This window comes from Eschrichtius robustus, chromosome 3 (genome assembly GCF_028021215.1).
Source record: "Eschrichtius robustus isolate mEscRob2 chromosome 3, mEscRob2.pri, whole genome shotgun sequence".
Lineage (NCBI taxonomy): Eukaryota > Metazoa > Chordata > Mammalia > Artiodactyla > Eschrichtiidae > Eschrichtius > Eschrichtius robustus.
Window position 1 is genome coordinate 25,420,342 of NC_090826.1, and position 16,497 is coordinate 25,436,838.

General features: G+C 59.3%; 1 protein-coding gene across 11 annotated transcripts in view; it reads right to left on the minus strand.

Annotated features, from left to right (window-relative positions):
- Window positions 1-15,722, minus strand: part of ADGRB2 (adhesion G protein-coupled receptor B2) — a 36,312-nt gene extending 20,590 nt beyond the window's left edge. For 9 of the 11 annotated variants that reach the window (XM_068539379.1, XM_068539378.1, XM_068539374.1 and 6 more), the window contains exons 1-2: window positions 12,525-12,821; window positions 8,001-8,805 (exon numbers count right to left, since the gene is read on the minus strand). In XM_068539379.1, the coding sequence (XP_068395480.1) occupies window positions 8,001-8,805; window positions 12,525-12,614 (895 nt within the window). In that variant the 5' untranslated portion in view covers window positions 12,615-12,821. Of the gene's footprint in view, window positions 1-8,000; window positions 8,806-11,943; window positions 11,996-12,524; window positions 12,822-15,655 lie in introns of those variants that run through there. The other 2 variants (XM_068539375.1, XM_068539376.1) reach the window with 2 other exon arrangements.
- Window positions 15,723-16,497: the final 775 nt, after the last annotated feature.

Here is a 16,497-nt window from a genome sequence, read left to right on the forward strand (position 1 = left end):
TTCACCTGGAAAACTCCTACTTGACCTTCAAAACCCACCTCAAATGACCTCTTGTAGGCGAAGTCTTCCTTATCCCTCACTCCCCTGCAGAGTTGGCTGCCCCCTCTTCTACGTGCCCACTCATCACAGATGATTCCATCTGCTGTCTGAATTACCCCCCATCCGAGAACCCTTTGAAGAAAGGCTGTGTGAGCCATCTCCCTGACCACATGAACACCAGCACAGAATCCAGCCAGAGAAACAGCAATAAACACCAATGAACATGTTGCTCCTAGCTTCCCCCACCCCATGCGGGTCATTGGAAATGGTCGTTTGTCATCTTGAGTATCAGCTCTGACCTGCAGCCCGCCACCTAGACCACCCCAAGCTTGACATCCATTTATTAATAAACACTCTGGAGATGCCATTTGACCTGTTGCAAATCCAGTCAAGAGTCTTCTCATCCAGCTCCTTTTTGGCATCTTGGCCATTACTGTTGTGGGTGGCAACCCCTCCCATCCCTGGCCTGGCATCCAGTAAGCCCATCAAATGCGGCCACGTGAGAGACCAGCCTGACTTGCTTGTCGTGGACTCACACTGCTTCCTGTGGTGCCCCGATCCTCTACTGACCACTCACCACCTGTTTGCTGGCCAGCCCCGCCATATAACCAGAGGTGGTGTCGGTGGTTTCTAGAATCCACCCCATTTGAAAATCAGAACACGTCCCAGGTCCAGCTCTTGAGCCCCTCTCCTAGCCTCCTGGGCTGGGCCAGAGAAGGGAAGGGACAAGCCCAAGGCCACACAGCCGGGGCCTGCACTGACTGCCCTCCCCTCCCCACCCCCACCTACCCCCCTCTGAGGAAGGCCAGTTCTCCCTGCAGGGGAAGAAGACAGATAAGACCAGAGGTGTCAGCCACTGAAACAAACGTTTATTCAGCATACACCACGTGCAGGCCCCTGCCAGCTCCGGGCCCAGACCAGGGCAGGTGTGAGAGAAAGATGGGCCAAGAGGACAAGGAGGGGTCCAGGAAGGGGTGTGAGCACCCCCAGACCTCCTGAGCGTCCCACTCAGTGGGCGCCGTGAGCTGACTGGACCAGGGACTCTGGTGCTCCCAGCCCTACCACCTGTCAGCTTTCCCACCTGGCTGCTTGCTGCCTGGGACCCGCTTCCCCGCTCAACCCCGGATGATCTCTAAACTGTTCTGTTTTGTTTTGAATAACCCTGTAGGAGATAATTTACTACACACCTCCTATGTGCCAGTCACTGCATGCTCTACATTACCTCATTTAATCCTCATTAGGGCAGGTTCTCCCATTTTACTAATGAGGTACTAATGAGGCTCCAAGGTCTCATCCTGGAGAGAGGCTGGTGTGGGATTCGAACTCCGGCCTGCCTGATTCCAGAGGCCACTTTACGCTGAACTGCTCTGGCTCTGACAAAATGCAATTCAACTTGGACCTCCTCAGAGACGGCTTCTCTGATTCCCATGGGACCCCGAGTTACTCCCTCGCCTCCCCACAGCCCCCCACGTACTTGCCTCTATTCTCGTTTTCAAATCTCTTCCTAATTGTTCCTTTGAGCATCTATGCCCCGCGTCCGCCAGGCGAGACTGATTCTCCCTTGTAGGCTCCAAAGTGGTCCTCTGGAAGCCCAGCCACACACACTCGCCTGCTGAGAAACCTTCAGTGGCTCCCCACTGCTACCACCACAGTAAACCTCTGAGCCTGGCATGCTCTGGTCCCTGCTGACCTGTCCGGTCCTGTTTTCCCCTCCCCACCAGGCAGCCAAACTGTGAGGCCGTGTGGGTCAGTGGGAAGGATGTAGATTTGGGAGCCAGACAAATGCAGGTCTGATTCCCAAGTCTGCATAGTCTTGCTGTGTGCCGTTGGGCAAGTCGCCTCACCTCTCTGAGCTTAAAATTTTCCAACTGAGAATAGAGGTGACACTTCCTAATTCATCATGAGAATTAAATGATGAGAGATACGGATCACCTGGAGCATAATAAACTCTCAATGAAAGGAGCTGCCATTCCCTTCTTGTTATCCCTTGAACATGCAAATGCTTTCCTCCTTCCACTCATCTGTTAATGGTGTTCCCTCCTCTTGGAACGCCCTTCCTCTACCTCAATCTGTCAAAATCTTCTAGATTTCAAATGCCACCTCCTCCAGGAAGCCTCCCTAGGCTGACTACACAGAGGTCTGGGTGTGCAGGTCCCTTCTTCTGCTATAGCTGTGAGTATCCTGTGCTAATCCCTCTCCTGGCCCCTGAGGGAGGGTTTCAATCTCCCTTGACCTCTTGCACAGACGGCCCAGCTCTGAGCTGCCAGACACAAGACAGGCATTCAGCAAACACCAAATATCCCTGAGGGTTCCTCCACCCTAACCACACAGGACCACTCTGGTCTCACCCCTGACACTGGCAGGCAGGGTGGGCACAGGCACTTTGCCATCTGAGCAGGACTGCACACACCTGCTACCCCATGCTCCGCAGACCCTGCCCCCCAAACTCCACACAGTCCAGCCCCCTCAGCCTCCTTTGTCATGAATGTGTTAAAAACAACCATGATAATCACCACTTCCACGGGGAGAGAGCAGTGCAATTTACAAAGCAGTCCTCCCTCCCCAGGGTCTCTGCATCCTCCCTGAGGCTGGCCCTAGAGCCCCAAGTAGGCACCCACTGATCCCCCTGAAACACGGTTCTGTCACGTCCCTCCATGGCTCCCCAGCCCCAGCAGAACATCAGGACCCCAGGGGGGCCAGGGCAGAGGAAGGTGGCTCTTGTAAATTCTAGACTCTGCCTGTGCAGCCCCATGCAACTGGGTACACCCAGCCAGGACGCCAGTCCCCTTCCAATGACTTCCTCCCCAGGCTGCTGGCCTATCTGCCCAGCCTCCCAACAGAGCTAGCTGGGTCTCTGCCACCTCCCCCACGTAGCCAGGAGCTCCTCGAGAGCAGGGACCGCGTCCGACTCATCCTTCTTCCCCCACGCCGCCCAACTTCTTGCTGCCTTAGAGCCCTCGGCCAACAGGGTGAGGTCCCAGTGTCTGGGTGCAGCAGTCAGAGCCTTGGCCCCATCTCCCACCACTGGGGCTACCATCTGGTAAAGGCTGGTCTACTACAGCCCCCTGTCCCCAGCATGTTCACATTCCACGCCCTGGCACAGGCTGCTTCCTTTACCTTGAGAGCCCTTCCCCTTGCACCGGGAAATGACTTGGGGAGGCTCACAAATGTGCCATAAAATAACACTGGGTCACGGACTGAGGAAGTGATCCCCTTTCCAGGTCTCATTTTAGTAGAGTGACTATTTGCCAATCTGCCTGGGATAGTCTGATTTAGGCCTATAACCCTGATGGAATTAATAGTACCCCCTCCCCCCATTTATAACCTCGAAAATGTCCCGGCTCAGATGATAAATTATATGGTCACCTCACTTTTAATCCTTCCAAGTGCATGAGAAAGAAGGTCTCTGTGCAGTCCGAGACTTTAACACATCCCCAGTACGTGCTAATTTCTCTTTCTAACAAATTGAGAGGAGGGATGAACGTCTAGCTAGAATTTGTTGTTTCTTTGGTTATCTTCTATTTCAGATAAGTGATACTCTTTTTCCATTGATGATATGAAATTTCTTTGTAATGTATTAAATTTCAAAAGCGATTCGATTTAAAGAAAAAAATTCACAGGCTAGTGAATTCCTATTCACTCCTCAAAACCCAACTCAGAATCACCTTCTTTAGACCACCTTCCCACCCCTTTGTGGTTTAATCCCTCACTCTTCCTCCTCCTTTGACATCCAGCACATACATTCATACCTATTACACTAAGTTATGACAACACACAACTATTTATCAGGGATTTACCATGTGCCAGGCACTGTGCTAAGCATTAACCCACATTCTCTTGCTTAATCCTCACCATTACTCTTTAGAATAACTCCACTATCCCCATTTTACAGGTGATGATATAGGGATGAGGAAACATGCCCGTTGTCACACAGCTAGTCAGTGGTGGTATCAGGGATTGAACCTGGGGCTGGGTGACTTCAGCCTGTAGCCTTGACCACCACTGTACACTAGTGGTCACTCTCCCCCACCAGAGGGCAGAAGGTGTGTCTGCTTCACCTCGGATCTCATTCACTCAGAGCTGCTCCAAGGCCTGGCATAAACTCCATTCTGATAAAGAAATGAAGACGTGTGTGATGGATTGGCTGGGACTCAGTCCCCTCTGAGATGTCTGGGGGTGGTGGGGGGGTGGTCTGTGCCCCACTCCCCATCCCATGATGGAGCACACAGATTTCTAGCAGCAGAGATCTGGGCTGGAAGGATCCTCCAGGAATCGTACCACATGTGCTAGGTCTCCCCCAACCCCACTCTGAGAGAGGCCCTGCCTCCCCAATGTCTGCACCCCAAACAGTCAGGTAAGGTAGGGCCCCTCTTTCTGCCACCAGACCATGCTGGCCAAAGGAAGATGGCAGAGCCTGAGGGTCAAGGAGAAAGCCAGTCGAGGACTGGGTTAGGCAGGTGAGAGGCAGCTTCCTAGAGGAGACAGGGCTTGAGTCGTGCTTGGAAGGATGGGGCAAAGGATAACCCAAGGCAAAGGGCATTCCAGGTGAGGGAAACAGCCCAAGCAAAGGCAGGGAAGCCAGAAAGCAGGGGGTTCTGGGGCCAGTAGGAGCCCCAGTTGAAAGGGTGGGAGAGAACCAGAGGGAAAGCAGGTGGCAGCTGGGTCAGGGGCGGGACTGGAATGCCAGGCTGAGGAGTCTGGGCCACGATGGGGAGTCCCTAGGGGCTGAATCAGGGAAGTGACACACAGAGAACGGGGGGTCCTGAGGCCCCAAGGGGGTAGCGCCTTGTCCAAGTCACACAGCAGCAGTGGCAGAGGGGGGATCTGAACCCATTCTTGCCTCCCAGGCCTGACACTCAGGGGACCACAGGCTCACCTGGCGCCCATGCCTCTGGAATGGAGCCTGGATGATGGAGATGGTGGGCTAGTAGCCACCAGCCAAGGGTGGGACAGTGCCCCTGGGGGGAGGCAGGGAGTGTGGCAGAGGAGGGAGGGGGCTGCAAGAGTGAAGGACACTTTCTCCCAGATGTCACCCCGCACAGCCACATCTCAGGATTGGAGGGTCAGCAGGCAGGAACTGCAGGTTGGCGACCAGCTCCCTGTAGCTGGGCTCTGGAGCTGGTACCAATTCTACCACCTGCCTTCCGGCCCCGGCCTCGGCCAGCCTCCGTGCCTGTCCTCCGTGGAGCTCCTTCCTGCCTTCCTTCCCTTTCTTCCTCTCCCCCCACTTAACAGATTGCGGCAGCAAGATGGCACAAATTTATGGCTCAACTCACCAAAAATAACAAGAGATTTATCAAAGGCAGTTTGCGTGAAATTAACAGGCGTCTGTACCCTCTTGTCAAACGCACTCAGCTCTGAGGCGGGCCCAGGCACTCCGCTCCCGGCCTCATCGCTCTTCCAGTACCAACCCAGCTCCACCTCGCTTGGCCTTGCGTTGATCCTACCTGGGATGCCCCAGAGAAGTTGAGCACTGCTCCCCTGCCCCAGTGCCTGGCAGAGGGGCTGGGATGAGGATCTCACCTGCTCACCACCATCCCACCAATCTTGTCCTCAAGCTAGCAGCTCCATGTGCCAGCCAGTTCTCCTGCAGCTGGTACGTGTCCAACTGGCCCAGTGGGGAGGAGGTGAAGAGAAGCATGGAGGTGAGGCCAAGGGCTTGGCCAACGTGGTGCCGCCACCAGGCACAGAGTGCTCCAGGCCCTGATGATGCCACTGGCCCTCAGATGCCCCCTGCCGCATGGAACAAACTGAGTCGTGTGCCCATCGTCTCTTGCCCCAGAGAGGGTGGGCAGAAGGTAAGAGGTGGCAAAGAGGAAGAATCTCTTGCCTGACAAGGGAGAGGAAGGGGCTGTGCCAGCCCAACTCTGGACACCAGTGTGCCCTGTGAGCCAATGGCTGATGCCACATCACCACCACCCCTGCCCCCCATAACTCCCTACAAGAGCCCTCCCTTCAGGCCATCCCATGGAGCAGCCTGGCAATATGCCAAGCAGGACAAGGGGCATGAGTTGGGAGCCCAGGGCTCCCTGCTCAGAGAAGATACCAGGCTTCATGCCCAGGAGCAACCAGCATCCAATCTCCACCCATCCTCAGTCCCAGAGGCCTCTGCAGAGGCTCTGATGATGGTGAGAACAATGGTGCCCTTCCCGTCACCAGCCCCCTCTGACCCCTAAAGACACCCCGGCTACCAACCAACTCCCGCTTCCGACTTCAGCCAAGCCCAGCTGGCTGCTCCTGGCTCTGTGCTCCACGTGGCAGCCTGCCCGGATGGTGCCCGCCCAGGAGGGCAGAGCCTCACTCCATCCACTGTGAACCACTGGGCTGATGGACCGCAGAGAAAGCCAGACAAAAGAACCCGCCCTCTGCCGAGCACAATGGGGGAGGCCCCCACAGAGTGACAGGCAGTGGCGGCCAGGCAGGAACAGCCATAAACCTCCTGATATACGCCTGGTGCTCTCCGCCGATGTTCGACAAAGAAGCAAAATTCAATTTCTTCCTGCAGGCACTAAATCCCAGGCCAGCCTCCAGGGCCCGTAGCCTGCCCAGGGCCTGGCTGTCACTCGGATGGCTTCATCGACTGCTGTGAGAGGCCAAGCTGGCCTAGGGGAGAGGCCAGAACAAGGCCACTGGGCATTTGCCATGGATGGGTGTGATGCCAGATGTCTCATGAGGGAGGCTGAGAAGCTCTTCCCCAAAGCCTTGGGAGAGGCTACTGTCATGATAAACACCTCCTCTAATTAAACCAGGCTATCTCCCCATTTTACAGACAAAAAAACTGATGCCAAAAAAAAGGATCTACTCAACGTAACAAAGACAGTTCCCAACTTTCGCGTTCTGTCTCCAAAGCAGGCATGGGAACAGATCATACCCCTCCAATACTCCTAGCAGCCTTCACACGAGACCCCCTGTGTCCTTGTAAAAGCTCTCAGCCAGATCCAGACGCCCCTCTGACCCATCCCTGCATGACAACCTCACAATGGTAGGCGAGCATCTGTTATCCCAAATGGGAAACTGAGGCCCAGAGAGGGGCGGGAACTCCCTGTTAGTACCAGCGCTGGAAACCAGATCCCAGATCTGCCTCCCTCCCACCCCCACGTCCTGGGACCCCTGGCCAGTCCCTGGCCCAGCCCTGTTCAGCAGACACTTAGGACCCAGCCAAGGATCTTGGGGCCTTGAAGCTGCAGGAAGGAGGGTTGGCAGAAGGTGGCCGTGGCTGAGGGAGCTGGGTGGGAGCAGGAGCAGGCAGGACTCAAGGGCTTGAAGAGCTTTTGCCCAGTCAGCAGGAAGCTCTAGCAGCTGGCAGCCTTGGTCCCAGAAGACGTGGGCCCAGAGCGGGGGAGACAGGGGACGCTGGGAGCTGAGCCAGGCCAGCCCTCCAAGGCAGCCTCGAAGCTCAGGCCTCTTCACCCAGGCACATTCTTCTGTGCCTTCCTCTGCCCCGACCCTGGGGCCACAGCCAAAAACCACTGACCCGTGTGGGCAGGAAGATGTCCCTGCGCCCTGCCTACTCCAGCCTCCAGGCAAACTTGTCAACTTGCAGTGCCAGCGCCCGCCGCCATCATTCCCAGCTTTGGGCCTTTGTATACACTGCTCCCTCTGCCTGGAATGCCCTCACCACTCCTTTGGCTTGGCTTGCTTCCACTTGTCCTTCTGATCTCTGTTCTTGTATCACTTCCTTCGGGAAGCCTTCCCCGACTGCCCAGTTAGGGGGTCCCCTCCCTGGGTTTATCACACTGCATTGTCTATGGGGGTCTATGCCCCCATTCATCCACCCAGACTGCAAACTCTTCAAGAGGGAGGTCTGACCCCAATCCACTTTGGTGACCCCAACACCAGGACAAGGCTGGACCCAGTGGAGACATTGGTGAACAACCACATGAATGCCCCAGTATCCGCCAAGATGGGCACCATCAGCCCTCCAGACACACCCACCTCACCTGGGCGCTGCTCAGACTCACCATATCTCATCTCTGTGGTGAACAGGTCATTGCTGCTCCCGGAATGCAAATCGGCCTCGGCAGGTGGGGCTGGGCCCCCGGGCACCAGAGCATTGGACAGGGTGTGGGCAGCAGGAGGACCCGGAGGCGTGGTGGTAGCGGGGCTGGCCCCTGTCTCACCAGGGCAGCTGCAGCCCGGCTGGGCAAAGCCACAGGCCCTGCCAGCCGCACGGCCGCACTCCTCGCTCCAGCGACACAGGACGCCGCAGGTGAACTGGCTGGAGTTATTGTTGTTGATCAGCAAGACCTCGACAAAGCGGAAGGCCAGGGCTGCGGGCGCCAGCAGGCGTGGGGCCTCCGAGGGCTCGGCCGACAGGCACAGCTGCACAAAGTTCTTGTCGAAGTGCAGGAAGGTGAAGGGGCCCGAACCGCCGCACAGCTCCAACCCCGCGGCCTCCTCCTCCTCCTCTGGCCGCCCCAACTCCGCCTGGGCCTCCGCCTCGTCGGGGCTGGGCCTCAGGCAGGTAAAGTTGACCAGGTAGTGGTCCAGGGGCAGCAGGCGGGGGGCAAAGTGGGCGCACACCTGCTCCTGGCGGTTGAAGCGCAGGTAGAGGGAGTACTTGGTCGGGTCCGGGTTCTCCAGGGTCCAGGAGCAGCCCGAGGCGATGGTAGGAAAGAGGTCCTGCAGTGAGAAGGCCCCGTAGAGCACGCCCGAGGCCAGGGCAGAGCAGGCGCTGGGGGCGGGGTCGAAGGCGGCGGCCAGGCGCAGGGACAGAATCACAGATAGTAAGAGGGGACAGGCTGGGGTCATCCTATGTCCCTTGCCCTGTGGAGAGAGACAGTGGTCAGTGGCCCCGGGTGCAGCCAGCATGGGCTCTGAATCTCCTGTGGCTAGCTGCAGGTCGTGGGCCTTGCGGTGAAGACTATGTTCTTTTAAGTCACCCAGGTCCACCTGTGTGATCTTAGACAAGGGACTTGACCTCTCTGAGCCCCTTACTTGAGAAATGAAGGCCCTCAGGAGAGCGTCTGGAATCTCGTAAACCCTTAAGAAACATTAGTTGTGACTATTATTCTGTGGTTCCTCCATCGGTCCCATCAACTGCCAGCATCTCGGCCTGACGTTCAGATCCATCCCCAGCCCCACCACGCAACTTGTATCCTCCAGAACTGCTGCTCTCAGTCGCAATGTGTCGTGATCAGCTGTGAGGCGTGTCACACATAATCCAGAGGTAATTGTCAAAGTAGCGATGTTTGACAATGATTTGCTTTTTTATAAATCAGAGCAATTCAAGGTTATTCCCGGAACACTGTTATTCTCACTCACTTGCTTTACTGAGTGGGAGAGAAAGGGGAGGAGTTACCGCTGGTGTGCTGGGGACTGAGCACAGCCTGAGCCATGCCCATGGGAGGGCATCACAAGTGTGAACGTCATGACTACCGCTGCTGTGGATTTCCTGCTGGAAACAAGGGGGAGAGGCATCTGCAAAATGGGTGCAGTTGTTCCCCTCTAACCCCTCTTCCCCTCCCACCATGGTGTTATCCTCCAAGGCCTGGCGCAGGGCCTGCTACCCCCGGGGAGGCCACCAAGCCATTTCCCTCCTCTTAGCTCCCACAGCCCTTTCCTGAAAGTTTGCATCACCCAATCGTGACCACTAGCCCTTGCTATGTCCCCAGGGCTAGCTCACTCATCTCATGAGTCTTCAAGCTCCTAGGAGTGGAGACCAGCATCCGTTGATTTCTAACTGCCCCCAAAGCACTAAGCTGAGCTCCCAGCAGCTGTGCATGTACTCCAGGTGTGGAAGGGCAACCAGGACCCAAGTTGACAGACACACAAAGCAGTCACGCCAGAGTGGACAAGGGATGGGGGTGGGTGGCGCTGCAGGTGCCTCGCACCTACCAGGCCAGGGCAGAGCCACTGCCCACAGCCTCCACCCCAGCTGTCCAGGTAGCAGAGAGTAGTGCCCAGGCTCAGCCCCGCTTCCAGCCCTGCCCCCAGGCGGGGTCCACGCTGCCTCCCTCCTCCATGCCCAAAGCATAGCTCACAGCACTGGATGGGCCCCCAGAGCCTGGTTGTTCCGCATTAGAGGAGAAAAGATGAGGCTCTGAGAAGGGAGGCAATCTGCTCAAGATCACCTGAGAGAAGCCAGGCTGGGACTGGAGCCCAGGACCTGAGGCCCCAGCCCGGTCTCTCCCGTATCCACACATAGCTTCCCGCTCTGTCCCCTTCTCTGCTCCTCACGCTTCAGTCCCAAGCTATTAGCTCTGGGAACTGAATCACAAACATAGGATAATTCACAGGGTGTGGCTAGATTGTGCCAGGACACAGCTGCTCCCCAGGGACAGGTTTTCCTGTGGCTGTTCAGGAGTCTAAAGAGTGGTCAGAGGCGGGGGTGGGGGTGGGTGGGAAAGGAATGAGAATCCCAGAATTCCAGTTCCTGCGCAGCATCCAGGGAACTCCTCGCTGCCCCAGATCCCACGTGCTGCCACTCTGAACCAGGCCCAAGCCCCAAGCGCAAACACACATTTGCCCCTCCTGGGCCACAGCGGGGTGGGGAGGCAGGCTCTAGACAGGCGCATTTACAAGGAAGGAGCCACACCACCCTCCTCCAAAGACCTGCCTGGAGTTTTTCAGCAGAAGTCAGTATAGGCTGTGTCTCCTCTGCCCCGCACAGAGCTGGAAAAGGGACCAGACCCCTGGCCTTCCCACCCCACATCATGACTGTGCCAAACCGTTCAGCCTGCCCAGCCTGCTGCGGCACCAGGGAAGCCAGCAGCTGATGATGAGTGACATCCAATCCCCCCGCTGCCCCCAATTATTTCTAAGCAGGCTGCAAAATTCAGGCCATGGCTGTAGCTCAGTGGAGGGGAGGTGGGGCCTCATTATAACTGGCCTTGTCTCCCCCACTTAGAGCAGGGCAGGGAATCTCCACGCACAAACACACCAACACCCCTGTGCCCTGCAGACATGCACACAAAAGCATGGATGCACAGACACGTGTATAGCCAGGCGTTCAGCCTGTGAAGAGATACACATGCACACAGACATGCACAGAGATCGGAGTAAACCACAGATGAGTGAACTCAATGCACACGAGGTGCACACACTCACATGTACCAGGCTGTCAAGAGCCAGACACTCATACACGCGTGCAGAGATGCAAATATACTCTCTAGTGTGAACACACAGGTATTTGGGTTTTTGAAGCTCAGCATATGACAGCTAAGCATCAGGCCGGATCTGATCTGCTGCTCCTTCCTTGGTGTTCCTGAAACTGAGGGCTCAGGCCCCCAGCTCCATCTCCTGAGCCTCCCCTGCTCCCTAGTCCATAGCTCCAACCCATCAAGAAGCACTAGGTCCATATCCTTCAGAGCCACAGCCTGGCTTCTCCAGAATTGAGCCACCTCTAAACCCTGCCCAAGCCCCCTCCTCCACTCAGTCTCCTTCAGACACCTCCCCTCACATCAATTCTGGAATTACACCCTGGGTGTATATGACTCTCACTGTTCCTGCTGTGACATAAGACCTTCTAGGGGCCCCTTTTTATATCACTCCCCATCCACAAAATAAGGCAAGGAGCCCAATTCCGAGCTGGGTCAGAGACCGCCTCCCCTGGGAAGGGACCTAGAAGGATCCTGGCCTCACAGGCAGCTCAGGTGGTTATGAGCCGTGATCAGCCTCCCTGAGCCTGAGTGTCCCCCTCTGTGGAGTGGAGACATGATCCCTGCCCTCAGGACTGCATATACCTTCTCATTCAGCCTCCTGGTGAGTTCCCAGCACAGAGCCTGCCACGGGGAGAGCGCTCACACCATCCTTTCCCCTTCCCCCTCCCTCTTCTCAGAACCTCACAGTCTCTCCTCTTTCCTGCTGAAGTTGAGGTCGGTACCTCTGAAGGCTCTTTGGGCTAAACCTCAGAGTAGCTTTGCCACCTGCAAGCCCAGGAAGACCACAGACCCCTCCACGCACAGAGCTAGACAGGAGGGGTATGGAGGTCACCTCCGAGGAAGAACTTCCTGGGTCAGGAGGCTGATGGAGAGGATAATCAGTAGGCCACCTCCCTCAGGACCTGTCTGGGCGGAGATGGGTGAGGAGCTCAATCTCAGTCTCAGGAACCCCCTCCTCCAGCCACAGGCCCCCTTCACCGCATGCCCCCCTGCCCCCCTCAAACCTGAGAATCCCACCCTCTCTCCAAAGACATTCATGCCCCCTTCCTCCCAGATCCCACAGGCCTGGGCTTCCCTTCTGCACCAGTGAGGGATTCCGAGGCTTTCCAGCAGCTGGAAGGGCCAAAACAAGACTGGGGTGGGAGGAGGCATAGGGCGTAGTGCGGCGGGGAGGGGCACCTCAGGGCAAGGGCTGGGTCTCCGGGATCCCTGGGATCGACCCCTAGCCTCCCGCTAGCTGAGAGCAGGGGCGCCGGGCGGCGGGAGCCGGGGGCCCCGGCCGCGGGCGGGGGAGGGGCGGTGGGTGGGGGAGGGGGCGCGTCGGTGCGCACATCCGTCGCGTTTATCCACCTGGCAGCCCCAATTCGCCTGCCCGTCACTCACCCTCCGCCTCCTGGGCGCTCGCTGCGCGGCGGAGCCCAGACCGACACGCGGGCGGGGACCCCCGGGCCTCGAGGTCCCCTGCCCTTGCATCGGCCGGGGGCGGGGTCCTCAAGCACCCCTCTCCCGGAGCTCTGGCACCCAGGAAGGCACACTCCCTCCATCCAGCCTTGGGAGCTGGTTGGCCGGACCGAGGGGAGGGGGCGAACCTCCCCAGTGCAGCCCCTCCCTCTCCGGCTGGCAGAGTGTCTCTCCGTCTGGCGAGGGGGGCAGGGGCCTCCGACACAGCACTAGGATGCGGGCCCCCAGCCCCCCGGGGGAGGGGGGGGCGGTGCCGTGCGTGCGGGCGGCGGGGGAGGGGTCGGTGACTCAGCCGCCCTCCGCCCGCCTCCCCGGAACTTTGCAGCAGCTGGAGCCGCCGTTGCTACAGGAACCGAAAGCTTTTGTTCCCCAATGTCAGGGCTGCCCCGGCAGGCGGGAGGCTGGGAGGCTACCACTCCCCGGTGGGACCCAGGCCCAGCCACACTGCCCAGAGGGCTTCCAGGCCAGCAGAACGTCACGGATTCGAGCCTCCTCTCTCTCCCTTGCCCGCCAAAGCCAGGTTTCTTCAAACTCTTGGGGCCCTCTGGCCAGGTCGCCGCCTAACTCTGACCCGGAGCTCTAACTGCCCTGGAAAGTTCCTGCTGGCATCTCTCCTCCTGGGGGTAGGCAGAGGCTCTTCTGTGCCCCATGTGCTCCTCTGTGACTGATTTCCCACGTGGGCCGCCCCCCCCCCTCAAGAGGCAGCCTACCTTTGGGGACCTTGACTTGGTTCCTCCACTTCCCCAGCTTCTACACTTGAACCATTACCTCAGAGGCCTTGGCCTTTCACTGATGCCCCTCTGATCCCGGAGGAATCTAGTGGGGTGTTGAAGGATGGGTGAGGGAGGGAGGAGACTAACGGTCAAAGGCTCCCTGGACCCATTCTGGACCTGAAGCTATTTTCTGGCTTTATTATCTTGGAGGTTGGAGCGATGTCACTAGAACTTGTTCTGCATTTCTACTCTGGGATTAGGAGTGGAGTGGAGAGGGGCCTGACCTTGGCCTTGAAGAGAAACAGCCCAACATACCTATCATTGTTGAGCATTACTAGGTGCCAGACACTCTATACAAACAACCTAATATCATTTCTCCCAGCAACTATATGAGGCAGTTATCACTGACCCATTTTATGGAGGGCGAATTGAGGCTCAAAAAGGTTATATAGCTTGCCCAGGTCACACAGCTTTTGAACCCAGGTCATCCAACAAAAAGCTGAGTTCCTAACTACTCAGCTCCATTACCTGGGGGTTGGGAGGGAGGGAAGAGGGCAGAGACTAGCTGGGACCTCACTCTGGGTTACAGAAATGCCTACCGCACACACCCACCCCAGGCTGGACCTCTTTCCTTCTGAAGAGTGATGGGGGAGGGAGAGAGAAAAGGGGAGGAGAAGAAGAGAAGGCAGAGAAGGGAAGAAGAGGGGGGAAATCTCTCTGTCAATCTTGGTCCAGAGAAGACCCTCCCTCATGCCCCCCCCCCCCCCCCGCAAACCAGGGCAAGCCCTGCAGAGTTCATACTGACCCTCACTCACCCCTGTGGCAGCTCAGGGGATGCTCCCCAGGTCCCTACTCTGTCCCAGGGCCAAGTGGACTCCCCCACTGCCTACTCCATGCCCAAGCCAGACAGAGCCCACCTTTGCCCCCCCACCTAGTGGGTACTGCCATGGGGTAGACAGATAGACGCTTCCTGGGGACACCTGCCCAAAGCCCAAACGAGCCCAACCAGAGCACCTCAAATCCAGGGGCCAGTCCTGCTGGTCTGTGCCCTGAACTGCTGCTGGGATAAGCCCTCCACCCCACCCCACACCTCATCCCCAGAGGATAAGGCCAGACAACCAGGGCTGTTCTGGCACGGCTAGCAAGAGAGGGCACCGGGCCTCGCCCACCAGCCTCCTCTCCACAGGGACTTCCCAGCGCCCCGCAGCCACCACTGCTGCTCGGGCTGCGGAAACCTAGGGTTGCCCGCGGGAGGAAAAGGGGAAGGCGGGTCCAGGGCTGCGGGCAGGGGGCGCCAGAGGACGCCCAGGGGCCCGGCCGGCAGCTGGCGAGGCGGGCAGGCGGGCAGGATCTCTTGGCCCGGGAGCCCCTCCCCCCGCGGGCACCAGACCCTTCGCCAGCTCTGCACTGGCCGTGGCGCGGAGGACTTCCCTCGGACCGAGCTGACTGCGGGAGTGGCCGCCAACTTCACGGCCTACAACCCGCCCCCCCCCCGCCCCCGCATCATGCCAACCCCGGGGCTGCGGGAGGGTGCGTTTGGTGCCCAGCTCTATGCCCTGGGGTGGGAGGAGAGGGACGGGGGATGGACAGAGAGACTCCGACCAAAGATGGACAAGGGAGGCAGGGATGCGAGGCCAGTCGAGTTCCCAGACTGGAGAGGAGGGGGCTCAGAGCAGACATGGGGAGCACGGCCCCAAGTCCAGGCTGAGGGGGAGGGGACTTGCAGCAGAGACTGGCGAGGGATAGCGGGACTCCGGGTAGATATGGGGGTGGGGGCGATCAGGACAGAAATAAGAGGGGAAGCATGGTTGGGTTACCGGCGCTGGGAAAGGCAGTAACTAGGGGCAGGCATGGATGGGGACAGGAAGGACTCTGTGCAGAGATGAAGTGCAGGGGAGGAGCAGGGTCCGGCTCCAGACGAGGAGGGGGAATTAAGCGGGGAGACACAGGCGAGCTGCAGGTTGGAGAGAGGAGCTCTAATCAAGGGGGAGGGCGCACCCCTGGATCCAGGCTTAGATAGGGAGAGACTCGAGACAGCGATGGGGGTAGGTGTGGGTGAGGACTGGCGGCGGGGCCGAGGGGTTTTGGCAGAGATGGGTAAGGAGGAGGGGGACAGGAAAGGGACTCGCCAGAGATGAAGGGGACCTCGGCCCCAGGCTTGTTAGTTCCCAGAGAGACGAGAGTGGGTAAATAGAGGCTGAACGAACTCAGTTGGGGCGGGGGAGAATTCAGCAGAGGTGGGTTGGGGGAGCGCCCCCAGTCCGGGCCGGTGCGGAAATCGGGACCGCGACAGGAGGGCTCGGTGCGGGGCCGGGTCGGGGTCTGGGGCCGAGCACTCACCTGGACGCCGTCAGCAGCAGGAGCGGGGGCCGGCGCTGGCGGAGGCGGCCACGGGGCGCAAGTTTGCCATCCCTAAGGCGGGGGCTTGACGGGGCGCGGGGCAGCTTGCTGCAGCCGCGCAGAGGGCCGAGGCTCCCGCTCCTCGGAGCGGCGGGTGCAGAAAAGGCGCCGCGAAGCAGCGCGGGGCGGGCGGGCGCCGGGCCGGGCGAGGGCTCCTGCCGCCGCCTCCTCGCCACGCCGCCCCCCACCCCCCGCTCCCCACTCCCCCGCCCAGAGCACCGCCCGCGCTGCGCGCCGCCTCCTATTCGCGGGCGGCGGCCGCAGCCCCGGGCTCTGCAAGCCGGCGCCGCATCCTCCTCGGTCTCCGAGCGCCGCTGCCGCTGCCGCCGCCGAAACGGGTTCCTCCGGCCGCTCCGGCCGCTGCCCGCAGCGCGCGCGGGGCCGAGTGACGGCCGAGGCGGGACGCGGCGCCTGCGCCGGCCGGGCCCGGGAGGAGGCGCGCGCCGGGCCGGGCGCGAGGAGCCGCCGGAGAAGGGGCGGGGGGGGTGGGGGCGACGCGCGCCGCCTCCTGTTAAAGGGGGAACAGCTCCAGCCGAGCCAAGCTCACCCTCCCCCCTCCCCGCCCTGGGCCACAGGCGCCGGCGCGGGAGAAGCCCCGGGTAAGACCCCGCCCCGCCCTCGGCCTCCCGGACCGCAGGCTGAGGCGATCCGCGACACCCCTCCAGCGATATCCCAGGCGTAAGGCATCTCGCGCAGCCAGGGTCTCGGGGCCCTGAGGGCTGAAACATTTGCCCCCCTCCCCCATGTGCACTGCAAATTGCATATCCCTGTGCATGCAGGTG